Source organism: Leguminivora glycinivorella, chromosome 16, assembly GCF_023078275.1.
Source record: "Leguminivora glycinivorella isolate SPB_JAAS2020 chromosome 16, LegGlyc_1.1, whole genome shotgun sequence".
Lineage (NCBI taxonomy): Eukaryota > Metazoa > Arthropoda > Insecta > Lepidoptera > Tortricidae > Leguminivora > Leguminivora glycinivorella.
Window position 1 is genome coordinate 20,787,127 of NC_062986.1, and position 17,980 is coordinate 20,805,106.

General features: G+C 37.2%; 1 protein-coding gene and 1 long non-coding RNA gene across 2 annotated transcripts in view; both read left to right on the plus strand.

Annotated features, from left to right (window-relative positions):
* LOC125234494 overlaps positions 1-17,454 on the plus strand; it is a 37,985-nt gene extending 20,531 nt beyond the window's left edge. The window contains exon 3 of the mRNA XM_048140753.1: positions 16,696-17,454. Within this exon, the coding sequence (XP_047996710.1) occupies positions 16,696-16,878 (183 nt within the window). The 3' untranslated portion in view covers positions 16,879-17,454. The remainder of the gene's footprint in view (positions 1-16,695) is intronic.
* Positions 774-12,194, plus strand: LOC125234495. Its single transcript, XR_007178008.1, has 3 exons — positions 774-836; positions 1,744-1,856; positions 11,963-12,194. It is a non-coding gene; the product is annotated as an uncharacterized LOC125234495 (long non-coding RNA).
* Positions 17,455-17,980: the final 526 nt, after the last annotated feature.

Consider the following 17,980-nt stretch of genomic DNA (forward strand, 5'->3'; position numbering starts at 1 on the left):
AAGACACAAAAAATCATTATAAATATATTACTCTCATACGCGCAATAGTAGATTGTGTAACAATAATTGCAAAAGCGTTAATTTAAGTGTTCATTTTATATGTTTTCTCTAGAATACACCCAATCCATCACAATAAAAAAAAGATTCGTTTGAACTAGAAACGTAGGTACCTACTGTCCTACTCGTATTAGTAACTGTGTATGGCGCTATGCTAGTACCAACGCTCTTTCTACCTTTTTATCTAATAAAGATTCAAGTACGTATTTGTTTCTTAAATACTGACGAAATCATATTTACATAAAATGTTTGAATAGATGTTTGCACAATATTTAAGTAGGTACCAAACTTTCGAGCTAGATAGATCGCAGCATCTACCTAAATGTCGTTACAGATAAATCCTTATTGATTTTAATGTGTCATTCTAGCTTTAAATCTCACTTTTACGCCATTTACGTAAGCAATAATGTACCTAACACTGCAAATATATAACAACCACTTACTTTTCTGGGTGTCTAGGAATTCTAAAGAATGACATTTCCGCATTTTGAGAACTTTCCATACACCCATAAACACTACAGTAACGAAAATATGTCTTCGGTGCTGACGTCATTTTCTCCCGAACTCAACACGTCAACACAGCGCGCAAACGCGGCCCCGACTGTCCAGCCCAATAATCACCAGTTTCGCATGTTTTCGCCGCATGCGAGGGGAGGGAGGGGGACACACCGCGCGGCGTGAAGTTTGTAAGAAGAGTTATTACTGGTTTTATACTGTGCTGTCGTCGTCGGACTCGTCGGTTACAAATGACGCGGCAGATCTCTCTTAAGCTTAGAAAGGTATGTAGTTGCGCGTTCCATTTATACGTCTACTTTGATTTCCTTTTTGACTTGTGAATATTGTCGTGAGTTCGTGGCATAATAATTAGTGTTACTTAGTATTATCAAAGCTTGTAAAATCGTAAGTGACATACAGTTAATCTAGTACAGTTGTCGGTACGTAATTGCAAAGGTTGTATTTGGTTCTAATTTATCAACACAGAGTTGTTTTCAAGTTTCCAAGTAACTTGTTATTTACATGCATATAAATTTAAAGATAAACTGAATGTTTATGAAAAAAAAATAGTGTTTCTTTGTTCAGTGTCTGCTACTTTATAAAGTTGTAGTTATCCACCTACGTAAATACGTACAGATACAGAATCAGATTTATCGAATCTTTAGTGCCTCCGTCAGACATTTAGGGCCCAGTTAAGCATAAATTCATTTAGGGCCACTTGTACCAACTGCTTAACTCAAGGTTAGTGGGCTATCAACTGTCAAATTCCATATGAAATGGTGGGTTAGCCTCGGGTCAACCCTCCATTTTCGGTGGTGCAAGTGACCCTTAGGTATGTAGTCAGTTGTGATTGCCTGATATTACAACTTGACAATATAAAGCCGTCGAGGGTACAATATTTGTATCTTGTCTACAACATTTATTTTGTGTTTCATTGTGTACCAAGTATAAAAACGTCACGTCACGTAAATAGTCCCACATGACCCTTTGATAGTCCAAGCTCAGTTTAATTAACCCAAGAGATTTGTGTAAATTAAGCATTTGGGTTCATTTAATTGCTAATTATTTGTGTGTGTTCATAAATATTCCTGGGTTTTCTTATTAACTGTTTCTGCACCTCATTAACTAACACTGCATATTTGCTTCTCCCTGTTATTTTCACTTGCTTAGCTCACGCACCGGACATTTCAGATGGTTGTGGCGCAGTGCTCTGCTACTTCGTGCCACAGGCCATTCTCCAACTGCAGATCTACGTGTCAGCGCGACAGTGCACTCACTCACCTTGTTTGGCCCGGTGGAATTTGGTTAGCTTGCACATTTTACCCTTCTCTTCATTAATTTATTTCTGTATTTTCATTCAGTAAATACAAAATGTCAACAATGACAGTAGTGATAACAAGAGCGAGGATATTGACGAAGCAAAACTTAAATAGAAATTTCCTTTAAAAATAATCTGCCATATTTTTAAACCCAATTTCTATTTAAATCTCATTGAAATTTATAATGATCATAGGAGTTGACCGTGACGTCAGTCGACACGTTTTCGTTTAATTTCCATATCAGCAAATCATTCAAATTCGTTTTGAGAGTTCTTAAAAAGAAACTGATTTTACTAGAAGGAAAGTAGCCTATAATAAAAATGTATTGATAAATAATCATCTCAATCTCACATCATTTTTAGAATTCTATAGTCAACTAGCAACCCTTATAGTTTCGCCATGTCTGTCTGTCTGTCTGTCTGTCCGTCCGTCCGTCCGTCCGTCCGTCCGCGGATAATCTCAGTAACCGTTAGCACTAGAAAGCTGAAATTTGGTGCCAATATGTAATTATGTATATCAATTACGCCGACAAAGTGGTAAAATAAGAAGCGGAAAAAAATGTTTTGTTAGGGTAAAGTGGGGACTGATTTTTTCATTCCAATCCCAACATGTGATATATTGTTGGATAGGTATTTAAAAATCAATACGGGTTTACTAAAATCGTTTTCTGATAATATCAATATTTTCGGAAATAATCGCTCCTAAAGGAAAAAAAGTGTGTCCCCTCTCTAACTTTTGAACCATATGTTTAAAAAAAAAAATACAAATGTAGAACTTCACTCTAAGACCAAATTAAATTATTTCATAGGAAATATAGAATGCCTTGGTCATTTTTTCTTTGTATATGACATTTATTTCAGTTTATAATGTAGAACTTTATAAAGACTTTCTAGGAAAATTGTTTTGAAGTTGATAGGTTCAGTTGTTTTTAATAAAAAATACGGAAAACTACGGAACCCTACACTGAGCGTGGCCCGACACGCTCTAGGCCGGTTATTTTTACACTTTACTATGAATAACAAATCTCATAAGTCGATTAAATTTATTGTAGACTAGGGTGGTCCAAAAAAAAATGTTTTTTATTGTTTGAGCTCCACATGGTTATTTCTACACGAAAACTTATTAAAATCATGTCAACCAATTTTGAGAACAATCAGACTTTATTTAGAGGTCGCTCAAAATAAAGCAATAATGCCATACTGAAATGTATGAAATGAACTTGACTAAAGAAAAAATCTTACATGGAGGTATTTTAATGGTTTAATTATATTTTTCCCTATTTCATTAGAGCTAAATAAAACATGAACCGGGCAGTTTGCAATGTTTTAATTATTTCGGTTTTTATTTTATTATAGGAGATATCCAATTTTAAATGTATCTTGAGCGACCTGTAAATAATGAGCAAATGGGTTAAAATTTGGTACATAAACTACTAATTCATAATAGAACAAAGGGAACCATGTGGAGAAAGGATTAGTCATATTTATTTTTCTTCCATACAAATGTGGACCACCCTATTGTAGACCATGTTTCAACAAATTTGAGAGCCTTGAATTCGCTTAGGGAACGCACTGACCTGTGGGTCACTCTTATAATATATATAGTTGTCCAAAAACTGGACAGTGTAACTAACGCCGTGTCTTGCGTGGGCGATGCGACGTATACGAAATCAAACCTTATCGATATGGAAGTGTGAGACGCGACGGCGACCGTCGCCCTCGCAAGACACGGCGTCACTAGCAATACTAGCATTAAGTGGAAAGAATAGTCTACTTTCCTTTTAGTCAATTCAGCGTGTGCTACTCTGCGGCGCGGCGGCGGCGGCGGCGCCTTCATAATGAACTTCAACTAACTATATGGTAAAATGATGTACGTAATTACGTATAACGTACAATATGTACGTATGATGTTTATGACTGCACCTATAGGGAGAAACGAAATAATGGGCTTTGATTGTATCAGTACTCATAGATAGAATCTACATTATTTACTTTTTCTTATGGAAATTGATGTACAAATGTCGTTTATTATGTACGTATTGAAAAAATCATTACTTTCAGTAATTCCGCATTACACCTGAACCTTATGAGCTATTATGCCAGGTGTACAGGTAAGTGAGACGGAGATTTGTTCCTTCCACGCTCAAAGCCCATTATTTCGTTTCCCCCTATACTTAGGAGGCCTAAGCCGAAAAGCGCTATCTCAAACGAAAATCCATAATTAACTTATAAAGTATCTATAGGTATCTGTGGAATAGGTATCGAGACAAACCTTATTGGTTTAACGATACTATGTAAATTAATTAGAGATTTATGTTTGTGATTACCTAAATAAATAATAATATCACTGACGTTTACGTTTCCAAAATCATTTGGTTTTGAGACAGCGCCACTCGGCTTAGCAGGGCAGTATAGGTATAGTCATAAACATCATACGTACATATGCCGCCGCCGCAGAGTAGCACACAAATCAGCTTCTTTTTAAGTTTGCTAATTATGGAAATAGTACGACTTTCGTGTTTAGTGACGTCAACTCATTTAGGGTGCGTTGGGGCAATTTCGAACCACAGAAATGCTCTGGTAATTTCGAAAGGGGAACATTGATATGATGGAAATAATGGTGATTTTTCTGTGACTTTCGAAACTACCCCAATGTACGCTATCAGACATATTCAATAGAAATTTGATTTAAAAATAACTTTTGCCAATGTGTTTCTTATAATTATCTAATGCTTCATTTGTAATTTTGTATGGTATAAAATATTTTAAGTACAGGAAAATTCCATGTACAAAACCACACTGCAAAGTCTCCTCTTGAAGACTTATCAGTTTCTAAGAAATCGTGCAGCCGTTATTGGAGACTGTGCAGGATGAGAGCAGGCAAATAATAATAATTGGCTAGTCACCGCCTGCCTATTTTTTCATGTTTTTATAACATAATATGATCAAGGCAGGTGCCATAGTCTCCCATAGTACCGGTTACAAGTCCACCAGCAATTCAACCTAATAGCCCGGTTTCTTTTATTTACCTTTTTCTATCAATAGTTCTACACTAACCGGCGCTTGTCCTTGGGTGCATTACTATAGTGCGGACAGGGATAATCGCCGGGTAGTGTCACATTACATTTAGAGTAAATTGTCTAGAAAGCACAGCCGAAGCCAACAGCACAGAGGCCGTGCTGTTGGCTTCGGCCCCACACATGCCTCCCAAATGTCCGGGACCCCATGGTCCTGAGTACTGGAAATAGACGGAGAGCTGGCAGGATTTTGGAGTAGGTCCTTGAGGCAACCTGGAAAGGTGCTCAGATGCTTCTCTGATCATAGCCAACATCAGGTCTGCAAGTCTGGCAGCTGGGGAGCGGGGCTTTATCGAGCTATGAATTTTTAAAGATTTAATTTTTTGAGGCCCAAAAAAGGTGTTTGAGGCAACCTGGAATTATTAAAAAGTGAAAATAGAGTTCCTCAGAAGTCGCATAGTATTTATGCCAGATCATTTGGCCGGGTCCTTCACCGTGCCAGAACGGTACAAAGTGGTAAAAAAAAAATCCAAAAAAGGTTCTTGAGGCAGTCTGTCATTTTTACCAGTGAAAGATGAGGGTCTAAATAGCCATGGAAAAATAATGCCATGACATGAGGTGGGGTCCGTACCCTGCCATTCGATCTTGAAAGTCATTTTTTTAGTTTTTCGTAAATAACTCGCAAACGGTGGCCCACAGCAAATAAATATGTTAAACAGAAAATATCTACATAAAATTTCCTACAAGAAAGGTTATGTACGTTTTTTCGATAGGATCAATATATACATGGATAATTTAGTAAGAAAGTTTTTTTTAATCGATTACATGCTCCGTTTTTCGTCAATACCTCGTAAACGGTGGCCCACAGCAAAAAAATATGTTAAACAGAAAATATCTACATACAATTTCCTATAAGAAAGGTTATATAACTTTTTTCGCTAGGATCAATTTTTTAGTTGGAAAGTATTTTTAAATAGATATTTGAGCCGTTTTTTGTTGATAACTCAAAAACGGTGGCTCACAGCCAAAAATAATGTTAGACAGAATTAATCTACATAATATTTTCTACAAGAAAGGTTCTATAAGATTTTTCGCTAGGATCAATATTTTAGTTGGAAAGTATTTTTAAATAGATTTCATGGGCAGTTTTTTGTTAATAACTCGAAATCGGTGGCTCACAGCCAAAAATAATGTTATACAGAATTAATCTAAATAATATTTCCTACAAGAAAGGTTCTATAACATTTTTCGCTAGAATCAATATTTTAGTTGGAAAGTATTTTTGAATAGATTTCATGGGCCGTTTTTTGTTAATAACTCGAAATCGGTGGCTCACAGCGAAAACTAATGTTTCACAGAATTAATCTTCATAATATTTCCTACAAGAAAGGTTCTTTAATATTTTTCGCTAGGATCAATATTTTAGTTGGAAAGTATTTTTCCAACTTCCCGGACCGCCGGCGAGTCCATCAGGGACGCTCCGGGCCTTAGGCCCTACGCGGAGCTCGGCCTTCGGCCTTCGCTCGGCTCCGAAGCTCCAACGTTGGGCCTTCGGCCCGCCGGTTACGCTTGTTTAAGACACTTTTGTAAGGAAATTGTATGGGAGCACTTTATGCCCGCAGTGAAATTACTTTGATTTGGCCCGGGTGGGAGCCTAAAGGTGAGCTCCGTTCCTGCGGCCCTCCGCGGGGTCGGCCTTCAGCCTCCCACCCTGAAGCTCGCCCTTCGGGCTCGCGAAAATACTTGAAAAAATTATTTTGCCATAACGGCGGCCATCTTGGATTTTCGAAAAAATTTTTTTGACATTTGTATTCTAGGGGCCCATACCTATCCGCATGCAAAATTTCAGCGCGCTCGGACCAACTTGAAAAAAAAAAGTCGGCCATTTTGAATTTTTTGATGCAACTTTTTCTACTCGGGCTCCTGTATGACATTTGATCGAGCACCCCCGGCTATCTCTTACGGTTTAAAAGTTGCCATACAAAAAAAGTGGAATTTTTTTTTCCCATTTGTAGCATTTTTCAAATTTTTTTTATATCATTCTAATCTAGACCCTAGAGAGATTCTATGACCAAAATTTGAGCACTCTAGGATAAACTTGAAAAATCGACAAAAAACAAGTCGGCCATTTTGAAAAAAAAATGGCCTCCTCAAAAACTGCCCAGGGTCCTCTATGACATTTGGTCGAGCACCCCCCCAATATCTCCCCCCGTTTAGCCAGGCCGTCCAACATTTTTTGACCCAAGAGTCGCAGACCAGATTCCATATTTTTCGCACACGTCTCCCCGCTCCCTCTATACAAAGACACTTCGACCGTCGAAATCGGTTTAGCCGTTCTCCAGATATAGGGAGAGGTTAGAAATCAGTGGGGTTGCAGCTATATATAAGACCGTATGCCTGTTTGCCACCCACGGGATCAAGATTTGTTAAGTCGCAGTATACAGCATTTCTCGGAACTAGCTACTTACGAAAGCAAGGAGCGCCGGACGATCGAACGCAAGTCCGTTGTCTACGACCTACGAGCGCTCGGCGCAGACTGAGCGGGCCCGTATCAACACAATGTATTTTATTCGAATTTTAGGTGCTTTAAAAAAATGTCTGTCGACAGAAAGGTATGTCCTATATGTATAATTTTTTTCTTATATGTCAACAAGAAGTTCTAGTTTAGGATAATATTATTTAAGAGTTACAATAAATGCAGGAATCCCAGGAAAAATACATAATGTAAACCTCTTTTTATCGAAAAAATGGGGAAGATACGGAAGGTTATTTATTAAATCCACCATTTCAAATAAATCTTAAAATGTCAAACTATGATTACCTCGTACAGCACGGGGAGCATGGTCGCGCGATAGACGATAAAATAGCAGGCCGTCCCTATCGCACTATTTGTAAGTGCGATATCCGGACGGCCTGATATTTTATCGTCTATCGCGCGACCATGCTTCCCGTGCTGGATATAACAAATAGGATTGTGATCATTTATTACCCCAAATAACATATTTAACAGCACAATCACGATTCTAAACGAGTGATCCCACTACGAAATTTGAAAACGTCTACCGAAAAAACTGATTTGTTTTAAGTATAAAAAGACATATTTTAAAATATTATATTATGATTAACTAGCTTAAGATATGTTCTTTTAGGAACATTATCAGTTTTTTAATAATCACTTAAGTATAGTTTTGAATGAAAAATGTTACATTTTGCAAAAAACGCTCTTCTTTAGGAATAAGGCCTCTTAACCTTGGTTGATTCCGTTTCGCGTTACTAAGATAGAGGGATGCAGGTGGACGTGCTGTACTTTGATTTAAAAAAGCCTTTGATCGCGTAGATAACGACGTACTCTTAAGCAAATTATGCAGCATTGGTTTCTCGCCTAAACTGTTTTGCCTTTTTGCTAGTTATCTACGTGATAGACGGCAATATGTGCAGCACGGATGCTTTGTGTCGAGTGCCTACCCCACCCGTTCCGGGGTCAGTCAGGGCTCTATTCTGGGTCCTCTGCTCTTTGGTGTTATGTTATGGTCAATGATCTGGCCTTGGTGCCTAAGCATGCGCAATGCCTACTCTATGCTGACGACCTGAAACTAATTTACAGGGTCCAGGAAGATTCTGACTTACAATCTTTACAAAGTGATATTGATCGGGTTTATGAATTGAGTCTTGTAAACAAACTTCTGAAACTTCAGTTCAATGTTGACAACTGTGCGGTTATTACTTTTTGTAAAGCGCGTAGTCCCCTGTGTAGGCAGTATCTCCTGCACGGGAAGCATGGTCGCGCGATAGACGATAAAATAGCAGGCCGTCCCTATCGCACTATTTGTAAGTGCGATAGGGACGGCCTGATATTTTATCGTCTATCGCGCGACCATGCTTCCCGTGCTGGGGTGGAAACCCATCGCCCGTGTCACATTGATACGGGACTTGGGGGTTGTTTTAGATTCCCACCTTAACTTTCATGAGCACATGACAATGCTTGCTGCAGACTGTTACCGCAGGCTTGGGTTTGTTGTCCGCAACGCCAAAGAATTTGACAATCCCAGGGACATAAAGCTTCTTTATACTGCCCTCATGAGAAGTAAGCTTGAGACAGCCTCAGCCGTTTGGAATCCCCATGAAGCGCCATACATCCTGCTGCTCGAAAAGGTCCAAAAAAAACATTTTTGCGTTTCTTTTATAAAAAAATGTACGGGTATTACCGATTCTTGTACTCAACAAAATTCCTTTTGGGGACGTTGGGTTTCTTCTCGTTAGAAGTTAGGCGTAATGTCGTGCTGATGTCTGTTGCATGTGGTATTTTGAAGGGGGAGTCAGATTGCCCGGTTTTAGTATCCCAGCTGGTCCGTCTATTTGTTCCCTCTGTGACGAAATATGCTTTTCGTGATGCCTACATTCACGAAAAGCATATAACCCCTACTGGCGGTGCCGGCCGCTCGAACCGTGTTTTGCCGCAAGTAACCGCTAGTTCGTGCACTGCAAATAGTGAATGAGTTTTTAGACGTGGCACCTAATGTTGATATTCTTGCGAGCAGATGGGCGTTTATACGTGACGAATGCATGAGGTTTTGTGTGGGATTGGATGCTAGGCCTTCATCTGTTATTTATTAGTTATGTTATGGTATGTAATGTTTTGATTTTGCTGTTTATTTAATATTTAATTTTGTGTTACTTGTTGTAATGTTTATTTAAAATTCACGGTGCTTTAGTTTTGTATACTGTCATACTGTGTAATTTTCTTTGTGTAAATAAATAAATAAATCTATTTAAATATAATAATATTTTTTAACGTTATCATTATCAATTTTAGGATCAATAGATCCTAGCGAAAAAACGTACAAAACTTTTATTGTAGCAAATTTTATGTTTGTTATTCCCGTTGAAGATTGATTTAGCTGTGGAACACCGTTTTCGAGTTATTTGCAAAAAACGGCTCGTGTAATCTATTTAAAATACTGTCCTACTAAAATATTGATCCTAACGAAAAATCATACATAACGTTTCTTGTAGCAAATATTATATAGATTATTTCTGTTTAATATTATTTCTGGTAATGGGGCACCGTTTTTGATGTTATTAACAAAAAGCGGCCCATGTAATCTATTTCAAAATACTTTCCAACTAAAATATTGATCCTAGCGAAAAAACGTATAGAACCTTTCTTATAGGAAATTTTATGTAGATTTTATTCTCGTGAACATTTTATTTAGCTGTGGGCCACCGTTTACGAGGTATTTACAAAAAACGGCCCATGATTTCTATTTAAAAATATTTTCCAACTAAAATATTGATCCTAGCGAAAACTCTTATAGAACCTTTCTTGTAGGAAATATTATGACGATTAATTCTGTATACCATTATTTTTGCTGTGAGCCACCGTTTTTGAGTTATCAACAAAAAGCGGCCCATTTAAAAATACTTTCCAACTAAAATATTGATTCTAGCGAAAAAACGTATAGAACCTTTCTTGTAGGAAATCTTATGTAGATTTTTTTCTCGTGAACATTTTATTTAGCTGTAGGCCACCGTTTACGAGGTATTTACAAAAAACGGCCCATGAAATCTATTTAAAAATACTTCCCAACTAAAATATTGATCCTAGCGAAAAATATTATAGAACCTTTCTTGTAGGAAATATTATGAAGATTAATTCTGTGTAACATTAGTTTTGGCTGTGAGCCACCGATTTCGAGTTATTAACAAAAAACGGCCCATGAAATCTATTTAAAAATAATTTCCAACTAAAATATTGATTCTAGTGAAACATGTTATAGAACCCTTCTTGTAGGAAATATTATGTAGATTAATTTTGTGTCACATTAGTTTTGGCTGTGAGCCACCGATTTCGAGTTATTAACAAAAAACGGCCCATGTAATTTATTTAAAAATACTTTCCAACTAAAATATTGATTCTAGCGAAAAATGTTATAGAACCTTTCTTGTGGGAAATATTATGTAGATTAATTCTGTTTAACATTATTTTTGGCTGTGAGCCACCGAATTCGAGTTATTAACAAAAAACTGCCCATGAAATGTATTTAAAAATACTTTCCAACTAAAATATTGATTCTAGCGAAAAAACGTATAGAACCTTTCTTGTAGGAAATATTATGTAGATTAATTCTGTCTAACATTATTTTTGGCTGTGAGCCACCGTTTTTGAGTTATCAACAAAAAACGGCCCAAATATCTATTTAAAAATACTTTCCAACTAAAAAATTGATCCTAGCGAAAAAAGTTATATAACCTTTCTTATAGGAAATTTTATGTAGATATTTTCTGTTTAACATAATTTTTTGCTGTGGGCCACCGTTTACGAGGTATTGACGAAAAACGGAGCATGTAATCGATTAAAAAAAACTTTCTTACTAAATTATCCATTTATATATTGATCCTATCGAAAAAACGTACATAACCTTTCTTGTAGGAAATTTTATGTAGATATTTTCTGTTTAACATATTTTTTTGCTGTGGGCCACCGTTTACGAGTTATTTACGAAAAACTAAAAAATTGACTTTCAAGATCGAATGGCAGGGTACGGACCCCACCTCATGTCATGGCATTATTTTTCCATGGCTATTTAGACCCTCATCTTTCACTGGTAAAAATGACAGACTGCCTCAAGAACCTTTTTTGGAATTTTTTTTTACCACTTTGTACCGTTCTGGCACGGTGAAGGACCCGGCCAAATGATCTGGCATAAATACTATGCGACTTCTGAGGAACTCTATTTTCACTTTTTAATAATTCCAGGTTGCCTCAAACACCTTTTTTGGGCCTCAAAAAATTAAATCTTTAAAAATTCATAGCTCGATAAAGCCCCGCTCCCCAGCTGCCAGACTTGCAGACCTGATGTTGGCTATGATCAGAGAAGCATCTGAGCACCTTTCCAGGTTGCCTCAAGGACCTACTCCAAAATCCTGCCAGCTCTTGGACCAAAAGGACAAACAAATAATCAATAAGTTAAATCATACAAAATAATTATCATAAATCCTTCATCTCATCAGCGGCAAACTCATGTTTCATGTGTACAATCAGAATTATAGATTGAATGAATTTATTTTTTTGCAGGTATGTCACTTGAGGCGAGGAGGACTTGAGAAGGTGCGTCTGCGAACGGCCTTAGTGACGCCTCTTCAGCGCGACGGGTGGTCTCCTCAAATATGAGAAGGAGCTCGGGTCCTGCGGGCTCTTAACCGTCGTAGTATTCACGCAGTGTTTTAAAATAGTGTTTGTGTGTATTATGATAACATTTATGTTCAATTCAAATGTCTAACTCTACATAAGTATTCATATCTTTTTTCATTAGTATGGTGCTGTTTTTGCGGTCTGAAGAAAAAACTTTAAATAAAATAATTATGTTGTCTGTATATCCATGTTTTTGTTTTACAATCAATGATTTTTGTGTGAGGTATTTTTTAAGTTTGACTTTTTCGTTTATAGTTATTTTGATCATACATAATCATTAAAATTATGCTAGGTAGTATCTGTAAGCTGCGCACGGATCCGAACCTGTCGAGCGTACTCGCGCGCTAGCCTTTGGCTGTCGGCTTTTGGAGAGAATCTAGCTTGTTTCAATAGAATCGCGATCGAATCAAGCGAGTTCTCTTTGAACCGGCAGCTGGCAGCCGCACGAGGCTCGCTCAGGCTCACGCAGCTTGCAGAGCACCTTGCGGGCAGTTATATTTGTGACGTCCTACCAACCACAAAAATCACGTTCCCTGAAATATCCCTATGAAATATTGTGTGAACGGTTCACAAGTAACTTTCACAAAAGTTACCAGTGATTTGTTGACACAACATACCAAATATAATCATTTCCAGAAGTTTCAAATGAAACATTATGAGAGCTACTTTTAGGTACATTACATGCGTAACTTGCAAGGAACTTCATTAGAGTTATTAAAGCAATGTTATATTTGTAACGCATTGAAAGGTATCGGTGAAAAGTCAATACAATATACAACATCAAACTTTTTGGTGTATTATGAATGTAACATTGCCGCAATGAATAGCATGTATGTTACGGACAAGTTGCATAATGTGCTATTGATGCAATGTACAAAAATGAACTTCTTAAAAGTTTTCGTCATAACTTTCTAGTAAGTTTATATTTCAATGTATCAGCAACATTGCTATTCAAAGTTATAGAAAGTTGTAAAAATCCGATCTGGGAAACTTACAGGGTTTATCTACAGCGCGGCCGAAAGCGTTTAACATCAATATGGCTCAAACGTTGCTCAAACGTTTCAAGCTTGCAATTGTAAGTTTCAAGCTCCCAGATGTAGCATTGAGCAATGTTACCGCAAGTTCTGCTTGCTTAACGGGTAGTTGCTTACTTGGATGGCGCGATAACCCAAAATGAGTTTAGGCCTCCAAGAGCACGCCATTTTACTCGGTTTTGAGAGAATTTTTATCTTTTTTTGCCATTTTTTTATTTTTTTGAGGGAATTTTGGTCAATTGTACTCAGAATCACGAGTACTTTCAATCTCACTGGGAGAGAAAGTGTCCCAGAATTTCCATACATTTTTGTTACTTTCCTCTTTTGTCACCCCACACAACGTACGGAAAATGGTAACAAAATAAGAAAAAATCGTATGGGACAATTTTTTTAACTACTAGGATTGAAAAAGCCAGTGATTATGCGTAGAAATACCATTTTTTTTTTAAATATCACATTTCATAAAAGTGTCGAAAAAAAAAGAAATGATCTTGAGCGGTATCGCGCCAGTTTTCGCTAACGCCGTGTCTTGCGTGGGCGACGGCGACGGTCGCGCGACCGTCGCCGTCGCGTCTCAAGCTTCCATATCGATAAAGTTTGATTTCGTATGCGTCGCATCGCCGTCGCGCGACCATCGCGCGACCGTCGCCCACGCAAGCCACGGCGTAACGCCGAGCACACCTCACGAATAGAGTGATGAGGTGAGAGGTAGACCTCACCTCCACTCTATTCGCCCAACGATATTTTAGATAACCACAGGACGTAAAAATGTGTTGTACTGTGGTGATTTGTTTACTTATTATGCTTATCGTAAATGGTAGTGCTCATTGTACCGTACCTACACAACGTGTATTATCAAGTTTACGAGGTTTTCCTTAATACCTACTTAGTTATGTTTTCCGAAATAAAATGTAAAATGTAAGTAATCGACATATTTCCTATTTTTTACATACACTATTGGACATTTATGGCACACAGGTACCTGTCCATTGAACACGCGTGTTTTGACGACCGGTCTGGCGCAGTCGGTATGATAGTGACCCGGCCTGCTACGCCGCGGTCCCGGGTTCGAATCCCGGTAAGGGCATTTATTTGTGTGATGAGCACAGATATTTGTTCCCGAATCATGGATGTCTTCTATGTATGTATATAAGTATTTATATATTATATATATCGTTGTCTGAGTACTAACAAAACAAGCCTTCTTGAGCTAACCGTGGGTCTCAGTCAATCTGTGTAAGAATCTTCTTTAATATTTATTTATTTATTGACATTCTGACACCTCCCATGGTCACGAGCAACATTAAACACAATGACTTTTGCATAATATAACTTGTTTTGTGATCAGTTATATAATCAAATGCAAGACGTTACTTGGCAATGTTGTCCGAGATTGAACAAAGTACCAGTGGGTATTAGAAGATAATTATTTTCCTTAGTTTTTGCACAATTGGCGTTTAGTACAGAGAATCCGGATGATATTTTATACTTATACGAGTACCTAAAATAGTATATCGGTATTATTCAAGTCGAATCAAAACAAGATTGCAGATTTTGCAAAGAATTAGGTACTTGTTGTTTATTTAATCTTTATCGGACAAAATAAATACATTGTACAATAGGCGAACTTAAGGACGTAAAGGCATTTACCAGTCAATCTTCCTTTATACTTCGGTACAGTCATAGATTTAGAATTATTAAACTAGATTGTTTAATTAGGTCAAAAAGTGTGTCCACATGAGAGGTAATTGTTTGGGCTGGTGTCCCTCTCGCACTTGCTGACAATGTCAACATTATTCAGTGACGTCATCACTGTCGTAAATTGGGGATACCAGTCAATTTTCAAAGTTACTACTAAATCTACTAACACCCAATTGAAATTATTTTTTAATTATACAAATCTTTGATTTACTGGCATCAAAATAATTACATTATAATTATTTTCAAATTTTTTGAAATATATCGAAACCCTAGTTTGAATATAACATTAAAATAAAATAAGAAGTTATAAAGTCAGGTAATATACAGATAAAAATACTACTAATATGGGAACCTCATTAACATTGGCAACACGTGCGAGAGGGACACCAGCCCAAACAATGCCCTCTCATGTGGACCGTTTTCGCTAGTCTGATACGATCGACTTTCTGTTTCAGTAATAAGGTTCAATTTCGTTTGGCAAAAAATGTGATTGAGCTGTCCCGTGTAAAGGTCTTTGGGTACAGTCAAGTGTAAAAAAAAACCGGCCAAGAGCGTGTCGGGCCACGCTCAGTGTAGGGTTCCGTAGTTTTCCGTATTTTTCTCAAAAACTACTGAAGCTATGAAGTTCAAAACAATTTTCCTAGAAAGTTTTTATAAAGTTCTACTTTTGTGATTTTTTTCATATTTTTTAACCATATGGTTCAAAAGTTAGAGGGGGGAGGACGCACTTTTTTTTCCTTTAGGAGCGATTATTTCCGAAAATATTAATATTATCAAAAAACGATCTCAGTAAACCCATATTCATTTTTAAATACCTATCCAACAACATATCACACGTTGGGGTTGGAATTAAAAAAAATATCAGCTCCCACTTTACATGTAGGGGGGGTACCCTAATAAAACATTTTTTTCCATTTTTTATTTTTGCACTTTGTGATTGATATACATATTGGTACCAAATTTCAGCTTTCTAGTGCTAACGGTTACTGAGATTATCCGCGGACGGACGAACGGACGGACGGACGGACGGACGGACGGACGGACGGACGGACAGACAGACATGGCGAAACTATAAGGGTTCCTAGTGACTACGGAACCCTAAAAATATGGGTGTACACAGAGTTGCTCAAAAATACGTTCCAATGCTATCGGAATATTCAACATATTTTGAAGTTGCGTAAACTCATGTTTTAGACTTTCGACGCTGACAACACCCAATGACCTTCACGCTAGCGTACACTGTCTATTCGTATGGGAGTAAGTGAGAGCGCGATGTCACTAAAAGAGGGCGGCTAGGTACGAAAAGTACGGAAAAACATTAAAATATTTGTGCAATATATTTCGTTAGCGTTTTAGATATGTCTATTTCTGTTATTGTAATTTTAATTAAAGACAACTAAGTGAATAATTGAACGACATAGAACCGTTTCATGACGAACTCGAGACCAATGTTAGCAATTTCTTTCTATCAAGCAGATTTCATTAAATCGTGTACCGAGTACGTCTATGTTCGTTAAAATATAATGAACTAGCTTTTGGCCGCGGCTTCGCTCGCGTTAGAAAGAGACAAAAAATATCCTATGTCACTCTTTATCCCTTCAACTGTTTCCACTTAAAAAATCACGTCAATTTGTCGCTCCGTTTTGCCGTGAAAGACGGACAAACAAACAGACACACACACTTTCCCATTTATAATATTAGTATAGATAATAACATATAATTTACTAGCCTTACTAAAACTAATAGTTTGTCTTAAAAAACTGCGCAAGTAACATCAATTTTGCGCAATCGGGTGTTGTCAGCCCCTTAACTGTACAGGATGCTAAAAATATGAACTATGTATTGTCAAGTCGGTAACTAACTGGTGACTTTTGTTTTCAGAGTCTTCCCTACGGGTTACTACTCTCCGTGTTTGTGCTACCTCTGGTGACGGTGGAGGCGGCCAACGCTCCAAAACTGGACAAATTGATGAGCTACGATGACTGGAAGGTTAAAACTAGCTCAGTGTTCAGCGACAGGATCAATGGCGTCGTTGACGACTATGTAGCTTGGGGCATCCTTTAACGACTAGTTACCATACCTAAGTGCTCCAACTTTGCCCGGTGTAACCTAGTTTCGCCGACAAACTTTTCATCGACAACAAATCATCGAAAGTTTAGTTCGAGTAAAATTGCTTTAAGTAATATTGTTTCAACTACTATTTATTTACGTAGTTGTTATAAATACTATTCAACTAATATTTCTACATCGCTGATTCGTTTCAAAGTCCTTCAAATAGCAGAACTTCAAAACATTCGCAATTCATTTATTCTACGTACGTAACAAAACTTTTTCATTTGTCGTACTACACATTTATAGATGTTTCTATTCTAGGAAACTTCAAACTGTCGATTTTATCGTGGCACATCACATACGTCCATAATTAAACTATGACCATTGGTTTAAATCCTATATTAGTAGGTTTAGGTTAGGTTAGAACTGCGATACTACAAAACGATGAATGATGGCTTTTAAAGTAGATTTAGGTTAGGTTAGAACTGTGACCACACAAAAAAAACGACCAGCTTACAGAGTAGGTTTAGGTTAAGTTCGATCTGTGATTTAAGTAAAGTAAGTAAGTAAGTAAATATTCTTTATTGCACCATTTTACATGTTATAAGTATACAGAATGTTTAGTGAGAGTATAACTAGGTATTTACACAGAAGCAAACGTATTGCAGAGTAGGTTTAGGTTAGGTTAGAACTGCGACCCTACACATACACATACACGGTCTATACATATAGTAGGTTTAGGTTAGGTTAGAACTGTGACCCTACACAATAACGAACCTTTTTTAAAGTAGGTTTAGGTTAGGTTAGAACTGTGACCAAACAGTTTACAAATAGAAAAAATCATAGTTGAAATAATATTATGTCTAATGAATTGTATTTTATGTAAAAAAAATGAAATGAAAAAACACGAAACGAAATACCACGATATAAAGTATACTCGGAATAACTTATCTACGAAATAAAAGTCTTCGGTTTGATTTTACTTGTATCGATTGTTCTACGATATGAACTGTCGATGAAATGAAATTATTTGAAACGTTGTCTTTGAAATAATATTCGAACAAATGTCTGTCGGCGATTCAAGGGTAAACCAACTTTGCCCACCCTTCCTAAC